This window comes from Gigantopelta aegis, chromosome 11 (assembly GCF_016097555.1).
Source record: "Gigantopelta aegis isolate Gae_Host chromosome 11, Gae_host_genome, whole genome shotgun sequence".
NCBI lineage: Eukaryota > Metazoa > Mollusca > Gastropoda > Neomphalida > Peltospiridae > Gigantopelta > Gigantopelta aegis.
The window spans coordinates 9,077,141-9,103,357 of NC_054709.1; the positions used below are offsets into that span (position 1 = coordinate 9,077,141).

Here is a 26,217-nt window from a genome sequence, read left to right on the forward strand (position 1 = left end):
TCATTTTATTTCCTAATTAAAAAAAAAAAATTGTATGTACGAAATTATTACAAGACAAAATCCAGTTTGGGCTTCTTACAAATATGATATTTTAAGCAAGAAAATATCATTTATGTACAAGTTTAATTGTAGAAATATTTTATTTGTCGGAAACATCTTACAATGCAGCAAACTCAGTAATGTCCCTTTAACCTTTCTAATTCCTTTAATAACTCACCTGTCACTGTCTGAATCAATCGTCGGTTTTAGTCTCGCAGTCGTTTCATTCTGACTCGGTTCTGACTGATCAGATTCTGCCGTCTCTTTTACTTTGTCGTTTACGAGACCATTCAGTGGAGTGTCATCGTCCGATTCAGAGAGTCTGTAAAAAACATAAGGAAAAAGTGTTGACATTTTTTGTTTTGTTTAATGACACCACTAGAGCATACTGAATAATTAATGTTTAAACTTAAGAGTTTTTAACACTAAGCATACTAGCCCTGACACATACAGGGTTGGACCATAATGACAAAGTGAAGTGGTTTGCTTTTGCACATCGATTAATTAACTTAAAAGTAAACCGTTTTTAACACGGTTGCTGGTTAATTCCCCACCATGGTCATCTTGTGTTATCACTGAAAGTTGTGGGCGGGACGTAGCCCAGTGGCAAAGCACTCACCTGATGTGCGGTCAGTCTAGGGTCGATCCCCGTCGGTGGGCCCACTGGGCTATATCTCGTTCCAGGCAGTGCACCACCACTGGTATATCAAAGGCTGTGGTATGTGCAATCATGTGGGATGGTGCATATAAAAGATCCCTTGCTACCAATAGAAAAATGTAGCGGGTTTCCTGTCTGAGACTAACTGTCAAAATTACCAAATGTTTGACATCCAATAGCTGATGATTAATAAATCAATGTGCTCTAGTGGTGTTGTTAAACGACAACAAAACCTTTTCATTGAGTTATTTTGTACCATGACTTAAAAATTATGGATCAGACCGAATTCAACCAAGCTGTTGTCACTGAATAGGACTCATCGTGCAGATTCACAAAGAAATCAACCATAGCAGTAGCGGATCCAGGGGGGTGTTTCAGGGGTCTAGACCCCCCTCCCCCACCCCCATTTTGAAAACCGATCATAACCTTTAAGGGGAAACGTGATTATATTAACTGTCCTGTGTAAAAGGAGAGATCAGTCATCACATTTGGATCCCCCCTTTCAGAAATCCTGCCTGAGCCTGCATACCCAACTCACTCCCTCACACTCTCTCTCTCTCACTCTCTCTCTCTCTCTCTCACGTGTACGTACGCACGCCCTCTGATTTCATCAGAGTTCTTTCTAGAACAGGGCTAAGAAGTGCCCTCTCTCTGTCTGTCGGTCAGTCGGTCTCTCTCTGTATGTCTCACTTTTAATTATTTGTTTCTTTATATTGTCCCAGATCACAAACATAGCTGTGTCAAGGATGAAAGCCCTGAATTACTGCCGTTCATACAGTGAAACCTCTCAATACCGGACCCTCTGTAAACCGGAATTCCATCAAAAGCGGACATTTTTTCATGGTCCCTTTTTAAATATCTGTACAGAAGAAAACCTCTCTAAACCGGATACCTCATAAAACGGAGAGTTTCGCTGTATTATACATATATAATACTCACAACACACATGCACTGTAAGTATCTTTACCTCTGTTGTTTTCGCACCCTATCAGAATCCGAACTTCTTCGCTTTCGTTTTCCTTCCTTTCTTTTCTTCATCAAATCATGAAACATCTTCATCCGATCGGCAGCTTTCTTCTTCTTCGATTCCTTTTCTTTGCTTTCGTCCGTTTTTCCTTTCTTACCATCCCTCTTAGTTTTCTTTGAATCTTTTCGAGACTTTTTCACCTTCTTGTTTCCGGTGTGCATCTTTGTTTTAAACGTTATCTTATCGGCAGCGATTGGTTCACCAGCTTCGTTCAGTTGAAGTCCATCCGCTATATTTCTCAGGTCAGAAGCCGTAAGATTCCCGGGTACCCTCCAAAACGCTTCCTGCAATTTATAATATTTATAAGATATTTTACTCTCCACGGTTTCATATCAAGGCTATATCTTAAGTAAAATCAGTTACATTCAAATAATTTAAAGGGACGGACCCTAGTTAATTTCTGTCTGAATATAGTAGCTTAAGTGTTGTATGCCATTTTGAACACACACCCTATCAAAATAACGAAAACAACCTGCTACGTGAATAATATGTAAAGAAAACTACTTAATTTGTAAATAATATACTCTTCAAAAAAGTAGGGGAACCTGAAATATTAATGTTAATATCAACTGTTAGACCGAACATACGTTTTGATCACAGACATCCTAGAACATTCAGGTCTGTTTATCAACACACCAAAACACATTAAATAGTTTGCATGTGCATCACGCAGTTGCCCCGTACACGTGCGTGGGGTGTCATTCTCGATTTTGACAATTTCCAGGAAGGTCGATTAATCACTGTGGAACATTATTTCTGTCAATCGTTTTCATTCTGTTGATCATACAGTTGTTACTGTTTTTACACTTCTGACCCCAATCGTCCTTGTTTGGTGGTCATAAAACCTACTGTAGGTAGTACTATACCAAATAACTTTCGGCTGGGTCAAAGTTGGAGGTGCACCGAACTTTTGATAGAGAAGTGAACACCACAAGTCCTGTGATTGGTTATAAATGTGACTGTGTTGGTTGTAAAAATAATAGTTTCACTGGGTAAAATAAATGTGCAATTTTATTTCATCCCAATGTGTCAAGTAGCCTTGTGCTTGAAACATGTATGGGGTTGTAAAAAAAAAGTACTCAAATTTTGTGCGAAACTAGGGTAGTCATAGATGCTACCCGTTATCTCAGAAACGAGCAGCTTGACCCCCATTTTTTTCTGATTCACTTTAAGTGTAAGGGGTGGTAGTATTTATATCCGTGGCGTTTATGTCGGTTGATAGGCTGCAGGTAGGAGTTTTAGCCACATATGTTACTATTGTCGTCTATGGGATTTGATTTGGTAGTATACACCCTATAGCACATATTCAGTGCATAATAAAAAATATTATGATTTTGTCATTTTATTTAATTAAACTATACTGGTTGATTAATTAGCCATCACTCGATCATGCAAGTTCACAATGACCTTGACCGTGACATTAATATCTGTACATGGCTCTGAATGGAGTTTGAATCAAAGTTAGCACTGAAGAAAAGTTGGTTTTGGCCTATAATTCATACTGTAAAGATTTCAATAATTTCTTTTTACATGGTATTTGACTTGCCATATACAACTGCTCTTAAATATGGTATTATATATAGGCAACCTGAACTAAGATTTTAATAGCAATTTATTTTTATATTAAAAATAGCATGTGCCAATAGTGGGTTAATGTCTTTAGTTTCCATTAACATTGTTATTTTTTTATGTATGAAATTCTGAAAACTCAAATTTGTAAAGAAGTTGATTTTTATTGTCATTTTGACATATTTATAGGGTGCTAAGTTATATTTTAGACAAATTTGTAGTTTTATGCAAAATTTTAAGTAAATTTGAAGAAAAACTTTACCGAAAACATAATTAAATTTGTTGTCACTATTGTGCCTTCTGTTCTTATTTGTACATAACAATAAGGTTGTTAAACATATACTTAGATCTCCAGATCATTTTTGTTTCTTAATAATCACTTAGTTAGCTCTCATGAAAAGCATTTTGAGTTTATACTAGATTCAGAACCAATTTTTTCAGATTTGATTATCTGCCTTGGATTAAGTTGATAATTTATTTTATTGTTAAAGCTGTATGACCTAATGTTACTAGCTAAATAAAATGCTGGATTACAGATTGTAGGAATACATCTAATGTACATATTGTATTCATCCAGATTAGAAAATAATGCAAGAAAATAGATGTTCGGGTAATTTTGTCATTTAAAAATAGTTTTTTTTCAGTAATTAATCAAAAATAAATGTGTTAAAGCTGCATGATTATTCCAGATATCACAACTATTAAAACCTCCAACTACAGTAGGCTATAAATAAAATATAGTCAGGAATATTGGTGGCTGCCAATGGTTTTGATGGTTCATTATCAGCATGGCCGATGGATTTGAAATTCCCACACCTGGTAACTTGAAGACACCCACACCCAGCATACAGGATTTCCTCCCAACACTAATGTTCAGGACATTAAGTCATTACTTCATACAGGTACAGTCATGTTTGTGTTTCCTTCCTCAGACAGTGTATTTTTTTAATACTGATATTTCTTTGATGTGCCTGTCAAGGTCTTCATAATCTTGGGGTCAATCAAGTGTATGTGTTTTAATGGCATTCTTTAAAGGGGTAGAGGTACTCTGACTATCTTTGTTGTCTCTACATATATACCTGAGTACACACACCCAACTGAAAGTAAATATCTTCAGGAGTTTTATTTTAAAACATTTTGTTGTTTAATATGACATATTGCATTTGTACAAAACTATATGCAATATATATGCTTTTTGAGGTGTACATTATATTAGGTTGCACTGTAGAAACAACACTTTCAGTGAGGTTGTCAGTTTATGTCAGAATACACCAGATCCTAGTTGTCATAAAGACACATAGCTGGACACTTTTTGAAAAATTATGTTATCAGTATAGGTAGTACTATACCAAATAACTTTCGGCTGGGTCAAAGTTGGAGGTGCACCGAACTTTTGATAGAGAAGTGAACACCACAAGTCCTGTGATTGGTTATAAATGTGAGTGTGTTGGTTGTAAAAAATAATAGTTTCATCTGGGTAAAATAAATGTGCAATTTTATTTCATCTAGTACCAATGTGTCAAGTAGCCTTGTGCTTGAAACATGTATGGGGTACCTGTAAAAAAAAGTACTCAAATTTTGTGCGAAACTAGGGTAGTCATAGACGCTACCCGTTATCTCAGAAACGAGCAGCTTGACCCCCATTTTTTTCTGATTCACTTTAAGTGTAAGGGGTGGTAGTATTTATATCCGTGGTGTTTATGTCGGTTGATAGGCTGCAGGTAGGAGTTTTAGCCGCATATGTTACTATTGTCGTCTATGGGATTTGATTTGGTAGTATACACCCTGTAATACTGAACTACCGTTTGTAATGTTTGCCCAATTAATTCACTATTATCATATAGCCATTCCCCACAGCTAATATACCGTACAATTTTGGCAATTGTAGATTCTTATTAGAGTTCTCCTACTTTTTTTGAAGAGTATATTTATAAGATATTTCACTCTCCAAGGTTTCATATCAAGGCTATATCTTAAGTCAATTAATTTACATTCAAATCATTTAAAGGGACACTGAGGCATATTTTTCACTATCAGAGCCATTTATGATAACTGAAATCAAACATTACTTATGTTGTATTGTTTAGATTATTCATTTCCATACAACCTAAGTCCCAGGGTCATCCTGGTGTTTTTAACACCACAAAATGCATTTTTTATATTTTAAAAAACTCACGTGTCTGAGAAGTAATGATTATGGAGTCGCATATTAGTCTATTTTTAAGAGTATTTCAATGTCACAGACTCGTTTCGCTCTGTTGTATCCAAATTTGTGACAGGTTTGTAAATTAACCAAACTTAGTGTCCATTTTTACGGGTTGAAATTAGGGTCTAGGTGAAAAATATGCCTTAGTGTTTAAAAACTAGGGTTTGTCCCTTTAAGAAATTTAAGTGAAGAAAGACATTACATAGATTGTTAAGATAATTATGCTCCCCCAAAGAAGACAACTGGATTATAACTAATAAAATTAAATCTTTAACTTGACCCAATTTGGGATTTTTATATAGTATATCTGAACATAGGTTTATATTTAAAAATTCTACAAAAGGTCTTTTTTTTGGGTTCTTTTTTAGACAACTGGTAAACTAATGTTTTCAGAAATGAAAGTTTCTGCACAATTCAAGCACATAAAGTAAACTTAAGTGCTGTTTAGCATATAAAATTTATATTTACCAGATTCAAGCATAACTCTGGAATTCAAGGACTTTTCAAGATTTGTGTGAACCTTTTTGTGAGCATTTATTGTCCATAGCTACAGCTATTGTCCGAAGCAAATTGTTAACAACTACGAAAAATTACTCTCCTACCTTTAATTGCCTTTAGATTTCCTCCAAAGTTTGTCCAGACAGAAATCTTGAAAAAACCACTACAATGACACAGTTTCCACATACCAGACGATAACTATGTCGCCTATATCAACTTCGCTGAGAGCGCATAGGGCAAAAAGCATGTAATTTTGTGCTAGCTGCCATTTTGACTTTTTATGGAATATTCTCCAAGAGGGGTGAAAGGATAGGACTTATCTAACAACGTCATAACATGTTATGATATAAAAGCAGACGTGATGACGTCATATTATTAATTATTATTATTAAATTTTTTTTAATGATACCACAAGAGATCATTGATTTCATATTAATTGTGTCACATACTTTGGAGGCTTTCACCCCTCTTGAAGAGTATTCCATAAACAAGCAACATGGCAGACGGCAGAAAACGGCATGTATTTTTCCCTATGCAATCTCAGCAAAGGCGATATCGGCGACATCGTTGCAGTCTCGTGTGTGGAATCTGTATATTTGTAGTGGTTTTTGTACGATTTGTGTCTGGACAAAGTTTGGAGGAAATCTAACGGCAATTAAAGGTAGGAGAGTCATTTTTCGTAGTTGTTAACAATTTGGTTCGGACAATAGTTTGAGTGCCTAACAATCTGCTTGATAACTAATTTTTAGGGCAGGACGTAGCCTGGTGGTAAAGCCCTTGTTTGATGTGCGGCCCCGTCCATGGGTCCCTTGGGCTATTTCTCGTTCCTGCCAGTGCACGACTGGTATATCAAAGGCTGTGGTATGCACAAATTTACTATTCGGGGGTATAATCAACGCATCAACACTCAATAATCCAAACATAAACATAAGAATTATTTACATTCTTGGAACTTGCTTAAATCACACAATCCTGCAATTTTTAATACCTGTTCATTGGATGGAGGGGCAAGACCAATCCGCTGCAGAAAGTCCGTAAAGACTGAGTCCTCCATCGCCGTCTCATTCTCTTCAGTCAGTGGGACGATGGGAACTGGTATCAATTCACCTACAAAAATTTTTTCATGTCTAAAACGTATTCACATTATTTTACTAAGATAGCATTTTGCACAATGTTAAGACTAAAACAAACAATTATAAAGAATTTCATGGGAGACAATGTTTTGCATAAATTAGCTCGGTCTAAAACAAAACTATAAAAAAAATATATACACAGTAAAAGCCGTCAAAACCGGACCCACTGTAAACTGGAATTCCCTCAAAAGCAGACCCTCTGTGAACCAGAATTCCCTCAAAACCGGACCCTCTGTAAACTGGAATTCCCTCAAAACTGGACCCTCTGTAAACCGGAATTCCCTCAAAACCGGACCCTCTGTAAGCCGGAATTCCCTCAAAACTGGACCCTCTGTAAACCGGAATTCCCTCAAAACCGGACCCCTCTGTAAACTGGAATTCCCTCAAAACTGGACCCTCTGTAAACCGGAATTCCCTCAAAACCGGACCCTCTGTAAACTGGAATTCCCTCAAAACTGGACCCTCTGTAAACTGGAATTCCCTCAAAACTGGACCCTCTGTAAACCGGAATTCCCTCAAAACCGGACCCTCTGTAAGCTGGAATTCCCTCAAAACTGGACCCTCTGTAAACCGGAATTCCCTCAAAACCGGACCCTCTGTAAACTGGAATTCCCTCAAAACTGGACCCTCTGTAAACCGGAATTCCCTCAAAACCGGACCCTCTGTAAGCTGGAATTCCCTCAAAACTGGACCCTCTGTAAACCGGAATTCCCTCAAAACCGGACCCTCTGTAAACTGGAATTCCCTCAAAACTGGACCCTCTGTAAACCGGAATTCCCTCAAAACCGGACCCTCTGTAAACTGGAATTCCCTCAAAACTGGACCCTCTGTAAACCGGAATTCCCTCAAAACCGGACCCTCTGTAAGCTGGTATTCCCTCAAAACTGGACCCTCTGTAAACCAGAATTCCCTCAAAACCAGATGTTTTTTCATAGTCCCTTTTTAAATATCAGTACAGAACAGAACCTTTTGAAACCAGATTTTTTAGTTGGTCTCGTGGGTATCTAGTTTACAGTGGAACAGGAAACAGGAAATCTTTTATTTAACGATACACTCAACACATTTTATGTACAGTTAAATGGAATGAATAAATGAATTAATGTTTAATGACACCCCAGCACAAAAATACACATCGGCTATTGGGTGTCACAAATGGTAAGTATATGAAAATATTATTTATATATATTTATGTAAAACCACAGTGTAAGGAGCTGTGGGTGAAAAGTATAATACAATACATTTATAAAATCAAGGTAGGTATATTTTAAAACTTTGCATAGAAAGAAAGAAATGTTTTATTTAACGACGCACTCAACACATTTTATTTACGGTTATATGCCGTCAGACATATGGTTAAGGACCACACAGATTTTGAGAGGAAACCCGCTGTCGCCACTACATGGGCTACTCTTTCGATCTTTTATTTGCGCTTCCCACAGGCAGGATAGCACAAACCATGGCCTTTGTTGAACCAGTTATGGATCACTGGTCGGCGCAAGTGGTTTACACCTACCCATTGAGCCTTGCGGAACACTCACTCAGGGTTTGGAGTCGGTATCTGGATTAAAAATCCCATGCCTCGACTGGGATCCGAAACCAGTACCTACCAGCCTGTAGACCGATGGCCTACCACGACGCCACCGAGGCCGGTCTTTGCATAGAAGTCAGTGTTTTAAAAACCACACAAATATTGAGAGAGGAAACCTGCTGTCGTCACAACTTCATGAGCTACTCTTTTCAGTTAGCAGCAATGGATCTTTTATATGCACCATCCCACAAACAGGACAGCACATACCATGGCCTTTGATATACCAGTCGTGCTGCACTGGATGGAATGAAAAATAGCCCAATGAGCTCACCGACAGGGATCGATCCTAGATCGACAACGCATCAAGCGAGCGCCTTACCACTGGGCTATGTCCTGCCTTAGTTTTGAGTGGTTTCAATGTATATATATATATATTTATAAAAATACTACAGAGTAAAAATCACAGTAAAACTGTATTGAGACAAGACAATAAAAATCAATGTTTGTTTAGCGATAACTCGGCACAAGGCTTGAAATTGACACAGGGCAGGGAACTGTTTTCTAGTAATCAACTTCAAAAGAAGCTTTTGCTTTCCATCTTTCACATATATCAAACAAATTTAATTTCAGAAACAATAATATAAATTTTATATGTCCTCATCATCATTTACTGTCATGCCTAGTGGCATTTAGGACAGCAACAAAGTTCTTCCACGCCGGTCTATCCCCTGCCAATCTCTCGATGGTGCCCCAACTGAGTCCGTCCTGTCTCCTTCATCTCTATTTTCACTGTTCGTCACCATGTTGTTTTCGGACGTCCTCTATTTTATATGTAGCCCAGTGGTAAAGCGCTCACTTGATGTGTGGTCGGTTTGGGATCAATCCCCGTCGGTGGGCTCATTGGGCTATTTCTCGTTCCAGTCAGGGCACCACTACCGGTATATCAAAGGCTGTGGTATGTGCTATCCTGTCTGTGAGATGGCGCATAATAAAGATCCCTTGCTACTAATGGATTTTTTTTGTAGCTGGTTTCCTATCTAAGACCATACATCAAAATTACCAAATGTTTTGACATCCAATAGCCGATGATTAATAAATCAATATGCACTAGTGGTGTCGTTAAATCATTTTGTCTTGTCTCTCACCTGTTTGTTCTCTATCGTCAGCAGTTCTTCTCAGTTTGATCTGAATCCAGCCAATCTGTTCTCTGTACCCTTTCGTAACTAGATTGCGAATACTGTCAGCCGCATTGGAGGGTGATGTTGGAGTTACCTCCCTTTCTTCGCCATCGTCGCTGTCAACAGCGCTGTCATTATCATCACTGGAGTGAACATCATCATCGACATCCTGGTCACCGCGATCTGATTAAAAACATTTAAAATAAAAAATTATAGTATATGACTGGGAACATTTTAACCATTTATGTGAATTCTCCACTTTTTATCAGATTTTGGGAGAAAATGGGGGGGTTGGGGGTGGGGGGGGGGGAGGGAGGGGAGACAGGCCATAGGATTTCAAATTTTATCAGAAACACATTTTTGGTTCCGTGCCTCGTCATCATTGGAACCCATCGGAAATCATTTTATTAAATACAGTAGAATCTCGTTGGGTCGAACTCGGGGAAAGGTCGAATATACCGCAATGCTCGAACCAATGACGAAGTCCCTAGTTATACTTACCTATTGTTGACCGAATGGTTGAGTCGAACTACCAGATGGCTCAAATACTTTTTCGAGCACCGGGATTCAACTGTATATATATATATATTATATCAGACCTTGCTTTTTAAGGTGTGCGGATGCGATCGCTCTCGTACAGCGCACGTAATTTCAATCTGACGAGTGTAAAAAACAGCACACGTTATACTCAACAAACGGCACACGTAAAATATTAGTAGTATATTTATTTCCACTGTTTACAAAAATCAACAGTTTTCATAGCTCATTTAGCTGACAGGAAGATCCTTTTATTAAAACAATAATAATTAAAAACATGGCAGTGGCTTCCATGCAGTCGTTAAATTGGTATTTCTCTTTGTTGAACAAATCGGGAAATACTGGTTTAATAGACAATTTTGTAGACGTACCAGTCAAAATCCAATCGGAGCTACACTGCCTATTTTATTTATTTTGGAGAGTGATTTTTCACTCGCCTTAGCATTTTGACGTGTGCAATTTTCCACTCACCTATAATTTTCAAAAACCAAGGACTGTTATATTCATTGAATAGTCGTACTCAATATATAATAATCATGAGAAACGAAATCACACATTTTTAATTTAATTCGTACCATCATCATCTTCTCTCACAATAAATCCATCTCCCTCGTCATATCCATCACCAGCTACATCATCATCATCATCGTCGTCGTCACTACCCTTCTTCTTGTTGCTGCGGCGTCGTTTCTTGTACAGATCCTTTCTATCCTGAACAAGACCGCAGCTGATCAACTTTTCGATGACCTTGTTCTTCGATCGTTTGTTGCTCAGCTCCGATATAATACTACCTACTGGATCTGGAATAGAGAGAGAATGGAAAATTGAAAAATAAAGAAAATCAGAAGGGCTAATTAATGGCGAATGAACAACGAACGAACAAACCAAACTAACAAATGAACGAATGCACGAACAAACGGACGAACGAAACGAAAAACGAAACGAAACGAAACAAACAGACATTTGATACCACAGCACAAAAATACACATCAGCTATTGAGTGTCAGAAAAGGTAAGTATATAGAAGTATTATTTATACAATTAGGTAAAACTACAGTGTAAAGCTGTGGGGAAAAGTATAGTACAATACAAATATCAAGGTAAGTATATTTTAAAACTTTGTATAGAAATCAGAAAGTTTTTTTGAAAACTTTAAAAAGTGGAATTTAAGAAGATTAATAAAACCATTTCAGTCCCGGCTAGTGAATTTGTGGTTGAGCTAGCGGAAATTATCAACTGTTACTATTATACATAGGGTACTAGCTAAAGTTTCTGTCAGGGCTAGTGACTTTTCGAAAACATTTGTCGAACACTGCTAAAACGTAGGAATTTGTTACCTAGTCATTTTGAAAATCCCAGTTCTGTCCAGAGTACGGCACGTTGCAGTACTATCCCAGATATTTGGATAAAGTTACAAAATGTTTGTTTTGTTTAATGACACCATTAGAGCACATTGATTTACTAATCATCGGCTATTGGATGTCAAACATGGTCATTTTGACACAGTCATAGAGAGGAAACCTGCTACAGTTTTGCATTAGTAGCAAGGGATCATTTATATGCACCATCCCAGACAGGATGGCACCTACCACGGCCTTTGATATACCAGTCATGGTGCACTGGCTAGAACGAGAAATAGCCCAATGGGCCCACTAACAGGGATCAATGGAAATGTTTTATTTAACGATGCACTCAACACATTTTATTTACGGTTATATGGACCACATAGATATTGAGAGAGGAAACCCGCTGTCACCACTTCATAAGCTACTCTTTTCGATTAGCAGCAAGGGATCGTTTATATGCACCATCCCACAGACAAGACAGCACATACCACGGCCTTTGATATAACAGTTGTGGTGCACTGGCTGGAACGAGAAATAGCCCAATGGGCCTACCAACGGGGATCAATGGATAAAGTTAAAAAGAATGAAACAAAGAGTCTGTTACATTGAAAAGTGAAATATCATTAAAAAGTCGACTAGAACTTGTCTGCATAACCATTACTTCTCATAGGTACTTGTGTTTTTAACAATATGAAAAAAAGCATTTTGTGGTTTTAGAAAACACCAGGGGCCCAAATTCACAAAGGTCTCTAAGGCCCTGCTAGACAACAAAGCATCCTCTTTGTAAGTCTTTTAGCATTGCACTGCGAGATCGCAGAGTTGCGCGAGTTTAGTGAATTAGGCCCCAGGTCCCCATTCCACAAAGCGATCTTAGCCCTAAGATCATCATAAGTGCATATTAGTAGTTATGCACTTAAGGTGATCTTAGGGCTAAGATCGCTTCATGGAACGGTGCCTACGATGACCGGAAACACTTCGGATGTATGGAAATGGATGATATAAACAGTGAAATCTATGTACCTAATGTCCGATTTGAATTATAAAAGACGGCTCTAATAGTGACATATATATGCTGTAGTGTTTAAAAACTAGGGTCTGTCACTTTAACTAATAATGGTTTAGTCTACGTCCTACCATCAGAATTCTTGTGTGTTTCGTACAGATCAGCCAGCTCAAATTCTTCTTCTTCTGTCCATGTTTTAGATGAACTGGAAAAAATAAAATAGTAATATTCAAATAACTTGTTTTCTTTATTTTGTCAGTGTGAAAGCTTCTTGGATGTGAATATCTGAATATTCCGGGTTACACAACAATACTTCGTCTCACCCATTTTAATTTGTTTAACCCTTTATGAGCAGAAAAATATGTGCTAAGTTTAATACACATGAAAAAATAGGCTATGCAAAACTAAACTTTTCGAAGTGCTTTAGCACTTGCAATAGGATGATGGTACTACTACTACTACTCAGGCAATGAATTAAGTTGCGAATTGTTCTTCAGATTACCAGGTTACAAGGAGGTTACTATATTACAAGACAGTTGAGAAAGGTGCTTCTTTCTACATAAAATGTTTTAAACAAAAACATCACCTAAATTTTGATCAATTGTGTTCTGTCCGAACATAAATTACACACAAGTATCAGTATGGCGAGAATTAATAACTATATATCCGGGTGATTTTGAAGGAATTTTATAATAACTAGAAGGAAGGAAGGAAGGAAATGTTTTATTTAACGAAGCAGTCAACATATTTTATTTACAGTTACATGGCGTTGGACATCTAGTGAAGGACCACACAGATATTAAGAGAGGAAACCCACTGTCGCCACTTTATTGGCTACTCTTTTCGATTAGCAGTAAGGGTTATTTATATCCACCATCCCACAGACAGGGTAGCACATACCACAGCCTTTGATATACCAGTCGTGATACACTGGCTGGAACGGGAAATAGCCCAATGGGCCCACCGATGGGGATCGATCCCAGACCGACCACACATCGAGCGAGCATTTTACCACTGGGCTACATCACGCCCATATATTAACTGGAATTCTAAACTTGATAAATGTGTCGTAACCTAGGTTACCAGGCATACAGCTGCACTGAGCTTACTGCAACGTCTGCTTCTACAATGGTGCTACCCAGTACTGCTATTACTACAAATTGCAGTCACAATCACAATCATCATCATCATCATCATCTCAACTTACGCTTTCTTTTTTCGTAGATCTTTAGCACTTGTGATCAGGTTTAGTTTCTTTAATTCAGAAATAATGTGGCCTCGTCGCTTTGTCGGGTCAGTGAACCTTTCCATTATCAAGTCAACTGTGTCCTTTTCTGAAAAGAAACAAAAAATCATGAGATAATTATTGTAATTAAAAACTAAATCAACTACAGACACAAATATGAAATATGGGCTGTCTGTCCAGGACAGTGGGTTACTTGTCAGTGGTTACTGGTTGGTGAGAGAGAAGATGAGCCATTAAAATTCACTCTGGGTGGGAGCCGGTACCGGGCTGCGAACTCAGTACCCAGCAGTATGTCCGATGGCTTAACCACAACACCACCGAGGCCGGTATTTGAATACATATTAGGTCCCCAGCATGATCCTGATTAGACAGGTTTTCACTGAAGTTACGATTTTAAAATCATTCCAATTAATGTTTTATTAAATATAATTTAATAAAAAAAATTTTTATAACCTGGATCTTCATTTTCCCTGAACATCTCGTAAAGTCGGAGCAGTTCTTCTTGTTGATCTTCTGTCCACGTGTTTTTCACCTTGTTGCTGAAAGCACCAATAAAATAAAAAGGAAATGTTTTATTTAATGATGCACTCAACACATTTTATTTAGTTATATGGAAGGAAGGAAATGTTTTATTTAACGAAGCACTCAACACATTTTATTTATGGTTATGTGGAAGGAAGGAAATGTTTTATTTAACGATGCACTCAACACATTTTATTTAGTTATATGGAAGGAAGGAAATGTTTTATTTAACGACGCACTCAACACATTTTTATTTACGGTCATATAGCGTCAGACATATGGTTAAAGACAACACAGATAAAGAGAGAGGAAACCTGCTGTCACTATTTCCATGGGCTACTGTTTTTCGATTAGCAGCAAGGGATCTTTTATATGCACCATCCCATAGGCAGGATAGTACATACCACAGCCTTTGTTACACCAGTTATGGAGCACTGGCTGGAACAAAAAACAGCCCAATGGGTCCACCGACGGGGATTGATCCTAGATCGACCACGCATCAGTGGCTGGAATGACCAATAAAATAAAACATTATGTGTGGAATAGATCTGTAATTATTTAGAGTCTGGGGATGCAGGACGTAGCTCAGTGGTAAAGCGCTCGCCTGATGCGTGGTCGGTTTAGGACCAATCCTCGTCGGTGGGCTCACTGGGCTATTTCTCATTCCAGCCAGTGCACCAAGACTGGTATATCAATAGCCATGGTATGTGCTATCCTGTCTGTGGTAGAGTGCATATAATCTGCATTGTTACCTCAGGTGAAACCAGAAATTTGTGAAAGGGGTTAATTTATGTAAAAAAAAAAAAAAAAAAAAAATTCCAAAGCAAAGAACAGAAAATAAAATTGCCAAAAGGGGTTTGTTCTGACTGCTGATCCCTTGCCCCAAACATTCACGCACGTGCACACACACACACACTGACATGCCTGGTTGCCATAGTTACCTGAAAGAACCATATCCATCAGTGATTTCAAGTGACTCTTTTTTGTCTTTCCAAAACAACATTTCCATAAAAATCTTCTTGTTGTTTTCGGCAATCTCGGTGAACCTGCGGATGATGTACATGGCAAACCTCACAAGCTCCTGTGTCAAAATAAACAAGTGTTTGTAAAAAGTTTGTTTTGTTTAACACCACCACTAGAGCACACTGATTATTGCATATCAAACATTTGGTAATTTTTACATATAATCTTACAGAGAAAACCTGTCATATTTTCCATTAGTAGCAAGTGATCTTTTATCTGCACCATCCCACAGATGGGATAACACATACCACAGCCTTTGATAAAACCAGTCGTGGTGCACTGGCTGGAATGACGAATACCTCAATGGGTCCACCAACAAGAAATCGATCTTAGATCGACAGCGTGTCAGGCGAGCACTTTACCACTGGACTACGTCCCCCACCCCAACCCCCAAAATAAACAAGTTCATCAATGTTTAAAATCAGTATTGAATATCATATGTGACACCCATAAAGCCTGTTCAGTAGACAAGCAATTGCAGTCATTCACTAGACTGGTCTTTGTGTTTAACGTTAAATGATTGTGATGAGACAGAAGACAATGGTTACCAGTCAAATTCTTCGCGAACACTCAGTCTTCCGAACACACCACTGATGACATCACTGTTTTGACAGTGATTCATGAGTGCATGCCATCACAGATTTTCTATACATATATCCACAGAGTTCTGTTTTGTGCAGGTTTAAATTATCGATTTTTTTATTTAACAACACACTCAACACATTTTATTTATGGTTATATGGCATCGGACATATGGTTAAGGATCACACAGATATTGAGAGAGGTAACCCTGTCGCCACATCATGGGTTACTCTTTTTAATTAGCAGCAAGGGATCTTTAATATGCACCATCCCACAGACAGGATAACACATACCACGACCTTTGATATACCAGTCGTGGTGCACTGACGTGAGCGAGAAATAGCCCAATGGACCCACTGACGGGGATCGATCCCAGACCGACCACGCATGAAGCGAATGTTTAACCACTGGGCTAAAAGTAAAGTTTTTTTTTTTTTTTTTTTTTTATCTTATTATCAGCTATTGGATGTCAAACATATGGTCATTCTAACACTGTTTTTTAGAGGAAACCTGCTGTCGCCACATAGGCAGCAAGGGATCTTTTATTTGCACTTCCCATAGGCAGGATAGCACAAACCATGGCCTTTGTTGAACCAGTTATGGATCACTGGTCGGTGCAAGTGGTTTACACCTACCCATTGAGCCTTGCAGAGCACTCACTCAGGGTTTGGACTCGGTATCTGGATTAAAAATAGTATAAGCTTGAACAGACTGTTTATTTTTTGAGAAATTTTAAACTTTAACTGTACAGTTAAAACAGGGCTATCTCTGGCATTCGTCAAATTTGCCAATTGTGAATTTCAAAAACATTGGGCGAATTTTATTCTAATTTGGCAAAATAACTTCTGCAGTTTTACAGATAATTTTGCTAAATATTCTACTGACCCAGAGCTAGCCCTTGTTCATATCATCAAAGATTTCACACCATACCTGGTACTGTGACATTTTTGCATACTGTCCTAAAAGAATATGAATCATACTTTACAGTGCAAATCTGCAAAGATTTCACACTATACCTGGTACTGTGACATTTTTGCATACTGTCCTAAAAGAATATGAATCATACTTTACAGTGCAAATCTGCAAAGATTTCACACTATACCTGGTACTGTGACATTTTTGCATACTGTCCTAAAAGAATATGAATCAAACTTTACAGTTCAAATCTGCAAAGATTTCACACTATACCTGGTACTGTGACATTTTTGCATACTGTCCTAAAAGAATATGAATCAAACTTTACAGTTCAAATCTGCAAAGATTTCACACTATACCTGGTACTGTGACATTTTTGCATACTGTCCTAAAAGAATATGAATCAAACTTTACAGTTCAAATCTGCAAAGATTTCACACTATACCTGGCACTGTGACATTTTGCATACTGTCCTAAAAGAATATGAATCAAACTTTACAGTTCAAATCTGCAAAGATTTCACACTATACCTGGCACTGTGACATTTTTGCATAGTCTTAAGATAATATGAATCATACTTTACAGTTCAAATCTGCAAAGATTTCACACTATACCTGGCACTGTGACATTTTTGCATACAGTCTTAAGATAATATGAATCATACTTTACAGTTCAAATCTGCAAAGTTTTCACACTATACCTGGTACTGTGACATTTTTGCATATGGTCCTAAGAGAATTTTCTGAAAGACTCTAAAGATGGAAGCCTGGAAGATCATGGCAGGGTATCCGAGGTCGACCGCGATGCGATGCATCATCTTAAGAACACAGTGGTTTGTGTGGACAGTGTTTGTCTCGAAGTCTGCCAGCAACAGCCCATAGCCCTTCAATATATCTCCCTTAGCAAAGCTGTTGGACAAAACAAAAGAAGTAAAGTGATATTTAACAATACTCTATAATAGTTTATATTAATGACTGTATTCACAGAATGGTTCTTGGTTAGAAAACCAAAGCAGGCAGTCACGTAATATTTCAACAAATTAAAGCAATTTGATTTATTAATTAATTATTAGCTGTTGTGGGGGGAAAAGGAGTACAGTGATATTTAACGATACTTCATAATTTATATTAATGGCTTTATTCGTAGAATGGTTCTTCTATTGAAAACCCAAAGCGGGCAATCATGTAATTTTAACAAATTAAAACAATTTTATTGATTAATTATTGGCTATTGGCAAAGCTGTGAAGGAAAAGGAATACAGTGATATTTAACGATACTCCATCATTTATATTAATAGCTGTATTCAGAATGCTTCTTGGTTTGAAAACCCAAAGCAAGCAACCATGAAGGTACAACAAGTTAAAAATTTGTTTTGTTTAACAACACCACTAAAGCTCATTAATTTATTACTGGTAATCATCGGCTATTGGATGTTTGGTAACTCTGACAGTGTTAGAGGAAACCCACTACATTTTTTCAGGCCTCTGATTGTTTCATTTGTGCGTTCCTCATGCGAATCTAATTTTGCATAACCTATTCTAGCAAAATTTGAAGCACCATTTACTTGGATATAACGGGTTATGCAAAAATGAAATTTGTCACCTGGATTTATTTTTGTGTAACCGATAAATGGGTCACGCAGATTTTCAATTTTCTGAGTCCTGTTTTTCCATTAGCAGCAAGGGATCTTTTATATGCAATTTCCCACCAAAGACAGCACATACCACGGCCTTTGATATACCAGTCGTGGTGAACTGGCTGGAATAAGAAATAGTCCCGTGGGCCCACAGACGGAATTAACCCCAGACATTCTGCCCATCAAACAAGATCTTTACCACTAGGTTATGTCGCACCCCGAACGTACAACAAGTCAAAGGTGGTTTGGTTTTTTGACAACATCATTAAAGCACATTGCTTTATTAATCATTGGCTATTGGTTATCAAATATTTGATCATTCTGACGTAACAGTCTTAGAGGAAACTCGTAAGCAAGCATGGGATCTTTGGTATGCACTTCCCCAGACAAGACAGCACTTACCATGGCCTTTGTTGAGACAAGGAAAAACCGAATCAGAGAACGAGTTCATCTCAGATGAGTGGTCTACCAAGATAGATCCTACCTCTAGGTGGGGGGGTTTTCTAAGACATTTAGGGGCCATTAACACTTATCAACATTTTCACAAGAATATCCTCCCATCAAAATCATCCATAATTTTTTTTAATTTTGCAAAAGATAGTTTTGTTTACTTTTTTGAGGGGTTGGGTGAAAAGTATATACTGCATTAACCACTTACATCCTACCCCTAGTTTAATTTTTTTTTGTTTAGCCCACTCTTAAAATCATCCATAAAAAATTCAAATTTTGCAAAGCATACTTACTTTTTACAGTGTGTGTGCATGCATGTGTGTGCATACATGTGTGTTTGTGTGCATGTGTGTGTTGAAAAGCATATACTGACATTAACCACTAATCGCAGAATATGGTTTAGAAACTGAACAGGCCCTTAAGCAAAAATTGGAAGAAAATTAACAAACTTGTGTAGAAAAGCCTTGAAGTCAAACGACTGCTCTGTCGTTGTAACAGCATCAATCTCCTCTTCTTCAACTGAAATGATAAAATATTGTTAATATAATTACACAACATGGAGCTCCAGGTGAAAAACAATTGAGGGGAATTCATAATTGCTAACAGACCTCTGAAAATTGCGAGAACAATTGTTTAAAATAAAATATGTTTCAGATTTCAGTGTACAGTGTTCATGGTACAGTTATATTAAAGTTTATTTTGTTTAACATCACCACTAGAGCACATTGATTAATTAATCATCGGCTACTGGATGTCAAATATTTGGTAATTCAGACATGTAGTCATCAGATGAACCTGCTACATTTTTCATAATGCAGCAAGGTTTTTTTTATATGCACTTTCCCACAGACAGGAAAGCACATATCACGGCCTTTGTCCAGTTGTGGTGCACTGGTTGGAACAAGAAAAAATCCAATCAGTTGAATGGATCTACCAAGGTGGTTCGATATTGCGAAGCAAGCACCTCAAGTGAGCATTCAACCGACTGAGCTAAATCCCGCCCCCAGTTATATTAAGGCTGCGTTCATATCTGAGCAATAATGGGGTGGGATGTAGCCCAGTGGTAAAGCCCTCGCTCGATGCGTGGTCGGTCTGGGATCGATCCCCGTCGGTGGGCCTATTGAGCTATTTCTCATTCCAGCCAGTGCACCACGACTGGTGTAACGTGATATACCCTGTATGTGGGATGGTGTATATAAAAAATCCCTTGCAGCTAATCGAAAAGAGTAGCCCATGGAGTGGTGACAGCATGTTTCCTCTCTCAATATCTGTGTGGTCTGTAACCATATGTCTGATGCCATATAACCGTAAATAAAATGTGTTGAGTGCGTCATAAAATAAAACATTTCCTGAGCAATGTTTCACCCCAATATCAACTTCAATCCATTGTAGGATCTCTATACAAATGTTTTAAAGCACACACAGTCATGTAACAATCTCAGGGCTCGAAACGGCCTGTGGTTAGATCGCCAAATGCGACTTAAATATTAAAAAAATAATGGCATTAGTTGCCCAAATAATATTCTTTAGAGCTATAACATATGAGCCACTATTAATATTTGTATTGCATATATTTATTCCACATTAAAATCTTGCTCGTGGTTCATGGTTCGCTTACCTTAATTTGCCAACATCCATTATTATTTTTTAGGCCACCATATTTTTTGGCAAGTTTCGAGCCCTGAATCCTTGTGTGTTTTATATGCAATAATAAAACTAAATGGTATCACAAAAATTGCAATGTTTTTTTTTTTTTAATAGGGGTGTGTTGGGGTGGAGATTATACCATCGCCTCCTTTTAATTTTTTTTTTGCTGGCACCTCTTGTCTTTCAACTTCTTTTGCTGTCCATTTTCACATTCCAATCCTTGTTTCTCCAGCCATAATTAATGTTTGTGTATGTTGAATTTAAGGTCAGTTATTTTATGAAGAATGGCCTTATAAAATTTCTAAAACATTTTCATTGATTTTTGCACGTGTGGGGGAGGAGGGGGAGGGGGTGTCTTTTAAGCTTGCAACTGACAATCACATTAATTTAAAGATGCTTAATTTAGTGTACACATACAGGGGTTTTCTGCCAGAAAGAATTTTGGGGGTATGGTACAATAAAATTTAATATTTACAAAGTGTGTGCTGAATGCAACTGCAGTTGACATGGGGGTATGGGGGGCCTCCCCCAGAAAGAAATGGGTAAGGGTAAGGGTAAGGGTAAGGGTAAGGGTAAGGGTAAGGGTAAGGGTAAGGGTAAGGGTAAGGGTAAGGGTAAGGGTAAGGGTAAGGGTAATGGTAATGGTAAGGGTAAGGGTAAGGGTAAGGGTAAGGGTACGGGTTAGGGTTAAGAAAATCATAATTTTGTCAAAATGTTAACTTAAAAAGATAAAATCTGCAAAATACCCTCTGGCAGAAACCCTGCCATATTCCTGACACATTAATATTAGACACAAAAAGTATGATGACACATTAATTTCTGATTTACAGTGTTTTAAACTGATCATTACCTTCATGTTCTGACTGTTCTCCCTCCAATTCTACTGGAGCATCAGCCTCTGATCTGGGTCCTACAATTAAAAAAACAATATTACAATTATACTAAATAATTTTAACAAAAATAAAAAATTATATATACATATATATATATATATATATATATATATACACACACACCTATAGTCCATCTCATCCTTTTGTAAATAATTTTAGTTTGGTTTGACATAAGAAGAAACGTAAAAATTGTTTCGAAAATAACAAAAATATACTATTTAGAAAACAATTGGCTTAGAAATAAATTTCATAGTATGAGAAAAAAAAGTGTTCCCTGTGACTATTAATAACAAAAAGAAGCAGGGAACATTTAGTTCAGTATCATGTCATGATTCGCTACACAGGTTTCAGAGATCACTACACAATTTGTAAACAAAAACAAGCAGGGAACATTTAGTTCAGTATGTCATGATTCGCTACACAGGTTTCAGAGATCACTACACAATTTGTAAACAAAAACAAGCAGGGAACATTTAGTTCAGTATCATGTCATGATTCGCTATACAGGTTTCAGAGATCACTACACAATTTGTAAACAAAAACAAGCAGGGAACATTTAGTTCAGTATCATGTCATGATTCACTACACAGGTTTCAGAGATCACTACACAATTTGTAAACATTAACAAGCAGGGAACATTTAGTTCAGTATCATGTCATGATTCACTACACAGGTTTCAGAGATCACTACACAATTTGTAAACATTAAACACCATTTGCTAATTCAGTTTTCAACTGATAAAAAATGTCGCTGATAAATGTTTTTAATATAAAATGTTCCTTAACAACATCTTTGTACTCTATCTCAGGCCTTCGGATTTCATGTAAACTGTTTCCATGATTATTATATCTAGTAAGAATATTTAATGAAAATAGTATACATTAATAGAATCTATCATAGCTGTGAGGTATAGATAAGGCAATTCCAACCCGAGGGACAAAAACATTTTGTCCGGAGGGTTGGAATTGCCTTATCTATACCTCACAACAGTGACTGATTCTTTTTCTTGCCCATTTAATTACAGTAACAAAACATAAATTTTGTAAGCTACGGTTTGTTTATTGTAGAACGATTCATAAACATTTCACTTACAAACTCATTTAATCATACGCGGAAAAATATAGTCCACATTATGCAACGACATAATGAATATAAAATTGAAAATATACATTTGTTTAAATATTTAAAAAACAATGATACAATGTTAAATGGCAAAGAAAATTCTGAAGAAAAAAACATGAGTTATGATGTCAATCGCCGTAAAACATGAGTTATGACATCAATCGTCGTAAAACATGAGTTAGACGTCATGCATATGTAGATATCGTCTAGCCCTCGGGTCGGACAGATTTATCTAGCCCTAGGGTAACACAGATTTATCTAGCCCTAGGGTAAAACAGATTTATCTAGCCCTAGGGTAACACAGATTTATCTAGCCCTAGGGTAACACAGATTTATCTAGCCCTAGGGTAACACAGATTTATCTAGCCCTAGGGTAACACAGATTTATCTAGCCCTAGGGTAACACAGATTTATCTAGCCCTAGGGTAACACAGATTTATCTAGCCCTAGGGTAACACAGATTTATCTAGCCCTAGGGTAACACAGATTTATCTAGCCCTAGGGTAACACAGATTTATCTAGCCCTAGGGTAACACAGATTTATCTAGCCCTAGGGTAAAACAGATTTATCTAGCCCTAGGGTAACACAGATTTATCTAGCCCTAGGGTAACACAGATTTATCTAGCCCTAGGGTAACACAGATTTATCTAGCCCTAGGGTAACACAGATTTATCTAGCCCTAGGGTAACACAGATTTATCTAGCCCTAGGGTAAAACAGATTTATCTAGCCCTAGGGTAACACAGATTTATCTAGCCCTAGGGTAACACAGATTTATCTATCCCTAGGGTAACACAGATTTATCTAGCCCTAGGGTAAAACAGATTTATCTAGCCCTAGGGTAACACAGATTTATCTAGCCCTAGGGTAACACAGATTTATCTAGCCCTAGGGTAACACAGATTTATCTAGCCCTAGGGTAACACAGATTTTTTTAGCACCGTGCAAAAGCTGGATAACCCTGTCCAGTGGGCAAGAAGTATATATATATATAATTATTTTTTTAAAACAAGTTTCCAATGGGTTCCCATAAGCACAAGGAACAGAAAGTGTTTCCGATGAAATTTGAATTCCTAAGGAAGGCCTGTATCGGCAACTATGAACATCTCTTTATGTATAGGCCTATTACGTCTTATCTTGTCTCAGTATCATGACAATATTATGAAGAGGTCAGGTGCAAAACGTGATATATCCATTTTTAATTTTCAGTAAAAGTGATGTTTTTAATTGGCATATATCACGTTTTGATACAAAAAACTGGGATTTACCCAATACAAATTTCATAAGGATCAATCTCATTTTGCGGCAAATCAGCGGGCCTACGATTAGCCCTTACAGACATACAATAATGGCTTTAACTAAAAACTAGAAAGAAAATGGTTTATATCGCGTTTTGCGCCTGAACTCTTCATATATAGACTGCTAGTTTAAACAAGAAATCCGCGGAATTAGATGTCTTGGCTATAATAAATATTTTTGGTGCACTGATGAACATTCACAGGTGCAACTATAAACCAAGTTTCATTGACCCAGAACTTATAGTTTGTAAGAAACTCATCTAAATATGATCCTTGAATGCACAATTTTAAAACAGAAATTACCACATAATACATATATCTTACCTTTTAACTTCGTAATGGTGCAGTGTTCAAGATTAAAAAGTTTGGCCAGTATTTCAAAATCTGGTATCCCACCTGAGAATTTTAGTATTATATGGCATCCCGGTGGGATACTGGGTTCTTGAAGTCTGGTATCCAAAATTAAATTCTGGTATCCCCGGGATATCGTGATACCGTAAATCTCGAACACTGTGGTGAGACAAAAATTTAGGAGGAAATTACTATGGAGGGGGGTGGGTAACTCCATGGCAACACAGTAGCTTGGGCTGTATTGGGTTCTATGACTAATTCCACTCAAGACATGATACATTTTTGGGGGGTTTTAACTTTTTTTTCCCCATCCCAAAGGCTGTGGTATGTACTGTTCTGTTTTAAAGTGCATATAAAAGATACCTTGGTGCTTTATGAAAAAGTAAATTTTGTTTTATTTAACGACGCCACTAGAGCACATTGATTTTTTATCTTATCATCGGCTATTGGACGTCAAACATATGGTCATTCTGACACTGTTTTTAGAGGAAACCCGCTGTCGCCACATAGGCTACTCTTTTTACGACAGGCAGCAAGGGATCTTTTATTTGCGCTTCCCACAGGCAGGATAGCACAAACCATGGCCTTTGTTGAACCAGTTATGGATCACTGGTCGGTGCAAGTGGTTTACACCTACCCATTGAGCCTTGCGGAGCACTCACTCAGGGTTTGGAGTCGGTATCTCGATTAAAAATCCCATGCCTCGACTGGGATCCGAACCCAGTACCTACCAGCCTGTAGACCGATGGCCTGCCACGACACCACCGAGGCCGGTCTGCTTTATGAAAGTATATTGTTTTCTCTCTATCTCTTTCTTTCATTCTCTCACATTCATTCGTCTCTTACTCTCAATCTGACTCCAACTCTTCTCTTTCACTCTCAATTTCTCTCTCTATCTTCCTTTCTCTCTATCTGTCCCTTTTCTCTCTATCTCTTTCTTTCATTCTTCTCTTATTCCAATTCTCTTTCACTCCATTATCTCTCTATCTTTCTTTCTCTTCCTTTCTCTCCCTTTTCTCTCTATCTCTTTATTTCATTCTCTCACATTCATTCTTATCTTACTTTCAATCTGACTACAAGTCTTCTCTTTCACCCCCTCTCTCTTTCACTCTTAATCTCTCTCTCTCTTTTCTTTCTATCTCTTTCTTTCATTCTTTCATCTTCATTCTTCTCTTAGTCCAACTCATCTCTTTCACCTCCTCTCTTTCTATCTTTCTCTCCCTTTCTCTTTATGTCTCTCTCTCTCTCTCTCTCTCTCTCTCTCTCTCTCTCTCTCTCTCTCTTCTGTCACATGCCACACAGCTGTAGTTTAAGGTGTCATAAAATATTATTTTCTTTTTCGTTTTACTCCATGTAGTTCTGTGTATGTCCACTTACACCCTAGCAATCTGAACTACAAACTCAACTTTCATCAGCTGATCAAACTGATATGAAGTGTCAATCAAAATCCGTGCTATTAAAGTAAGAAAGTGACACGATTATACTTCATTTCCTACATCCTTTCGCTGTGTGTAAGATTTCAAGCAGCACTTCCTGTGACTACCAATTAAAGAACAGGACACCAGTTTGACTCGAGAACACACGCCGATGTAATACTCGCAGTTGAAACAAATTAATGAACTGAATAAATAAATATAAGCACAAAGTAATTGGTTATTGGGAACTTGTTTTTAAAAAAGGGAACGGAGAGAGTGGGCGAGGGAAGGAGAGAGAGAGAGAGAGAGAGAGAGAGAGAGAGAGAGAGAGAGAGAGAGAGAGAGAGAGAGAGAGAGAGAGAGAGAGAGAGAGAGAGAGAGAGAGAGAGAGAGAG

The 26,217-nt window shown here is 37.6% G+C and overlaps 1 protein-coding gene across 1 annotated transcript in view; it reads right to left on the reverse strand.

Annotated features, from left to right (window-relative positions):
* LOC121385530 (protein timeless homolog) overlaps window positions 1-26,217 on the reverse strand; it is a 99,486-nt gene that overhangs the window by 16,294 nt on the left and 56,975 nt on the right. The window contains exons 21-32 of the mRNA XM_041516238.1: window positions 21,594-21,653; window positions 19,546-19,615; window positions 17,711-17,918; window positions 15,432-15,571; window positions 14,422-14,507; window positions 13,930-14,056; window positions 12,854-12,927; window positions 10,949-11,173; window positions 9,804-10,019; window positions 6,986-7,104; window positions 1,665-2,008; window positions 218-361 (exon numbers count right to left, since the gene is read on the reverse strand). Of these exons, the coding sequence (XP_041372172.1) occupies window positions 218-361; window positions 1,665-2,008; window positions 6,986-7,104; window positions 9,804-10,019; window positions 10,949-11,173; window positions 12,854-12,927; window positions 13,930-14,056; window positions 14,422-14,507; window positions 15,432-15,571; window positions 17,711-17,918; window positions 19,546-19,615; window positions 21,594-21,653 (1,813 nt within the window). The remainder of the gene's footprint in view (window positions 1-217; window positions 362-1,664; window positions 2,009-6,985; window positions 7,105-9,803; window positions 10,020-10,948; window positions 11,174-12,853; window positions 12,928-13,929; window positions 14,057-14,421; window positions 14,508-15,431; window positions 15,572-17,710; window positions 17,919-19,545; window positions 19,616-21,593; window positions 21,654-26,217) is intronic.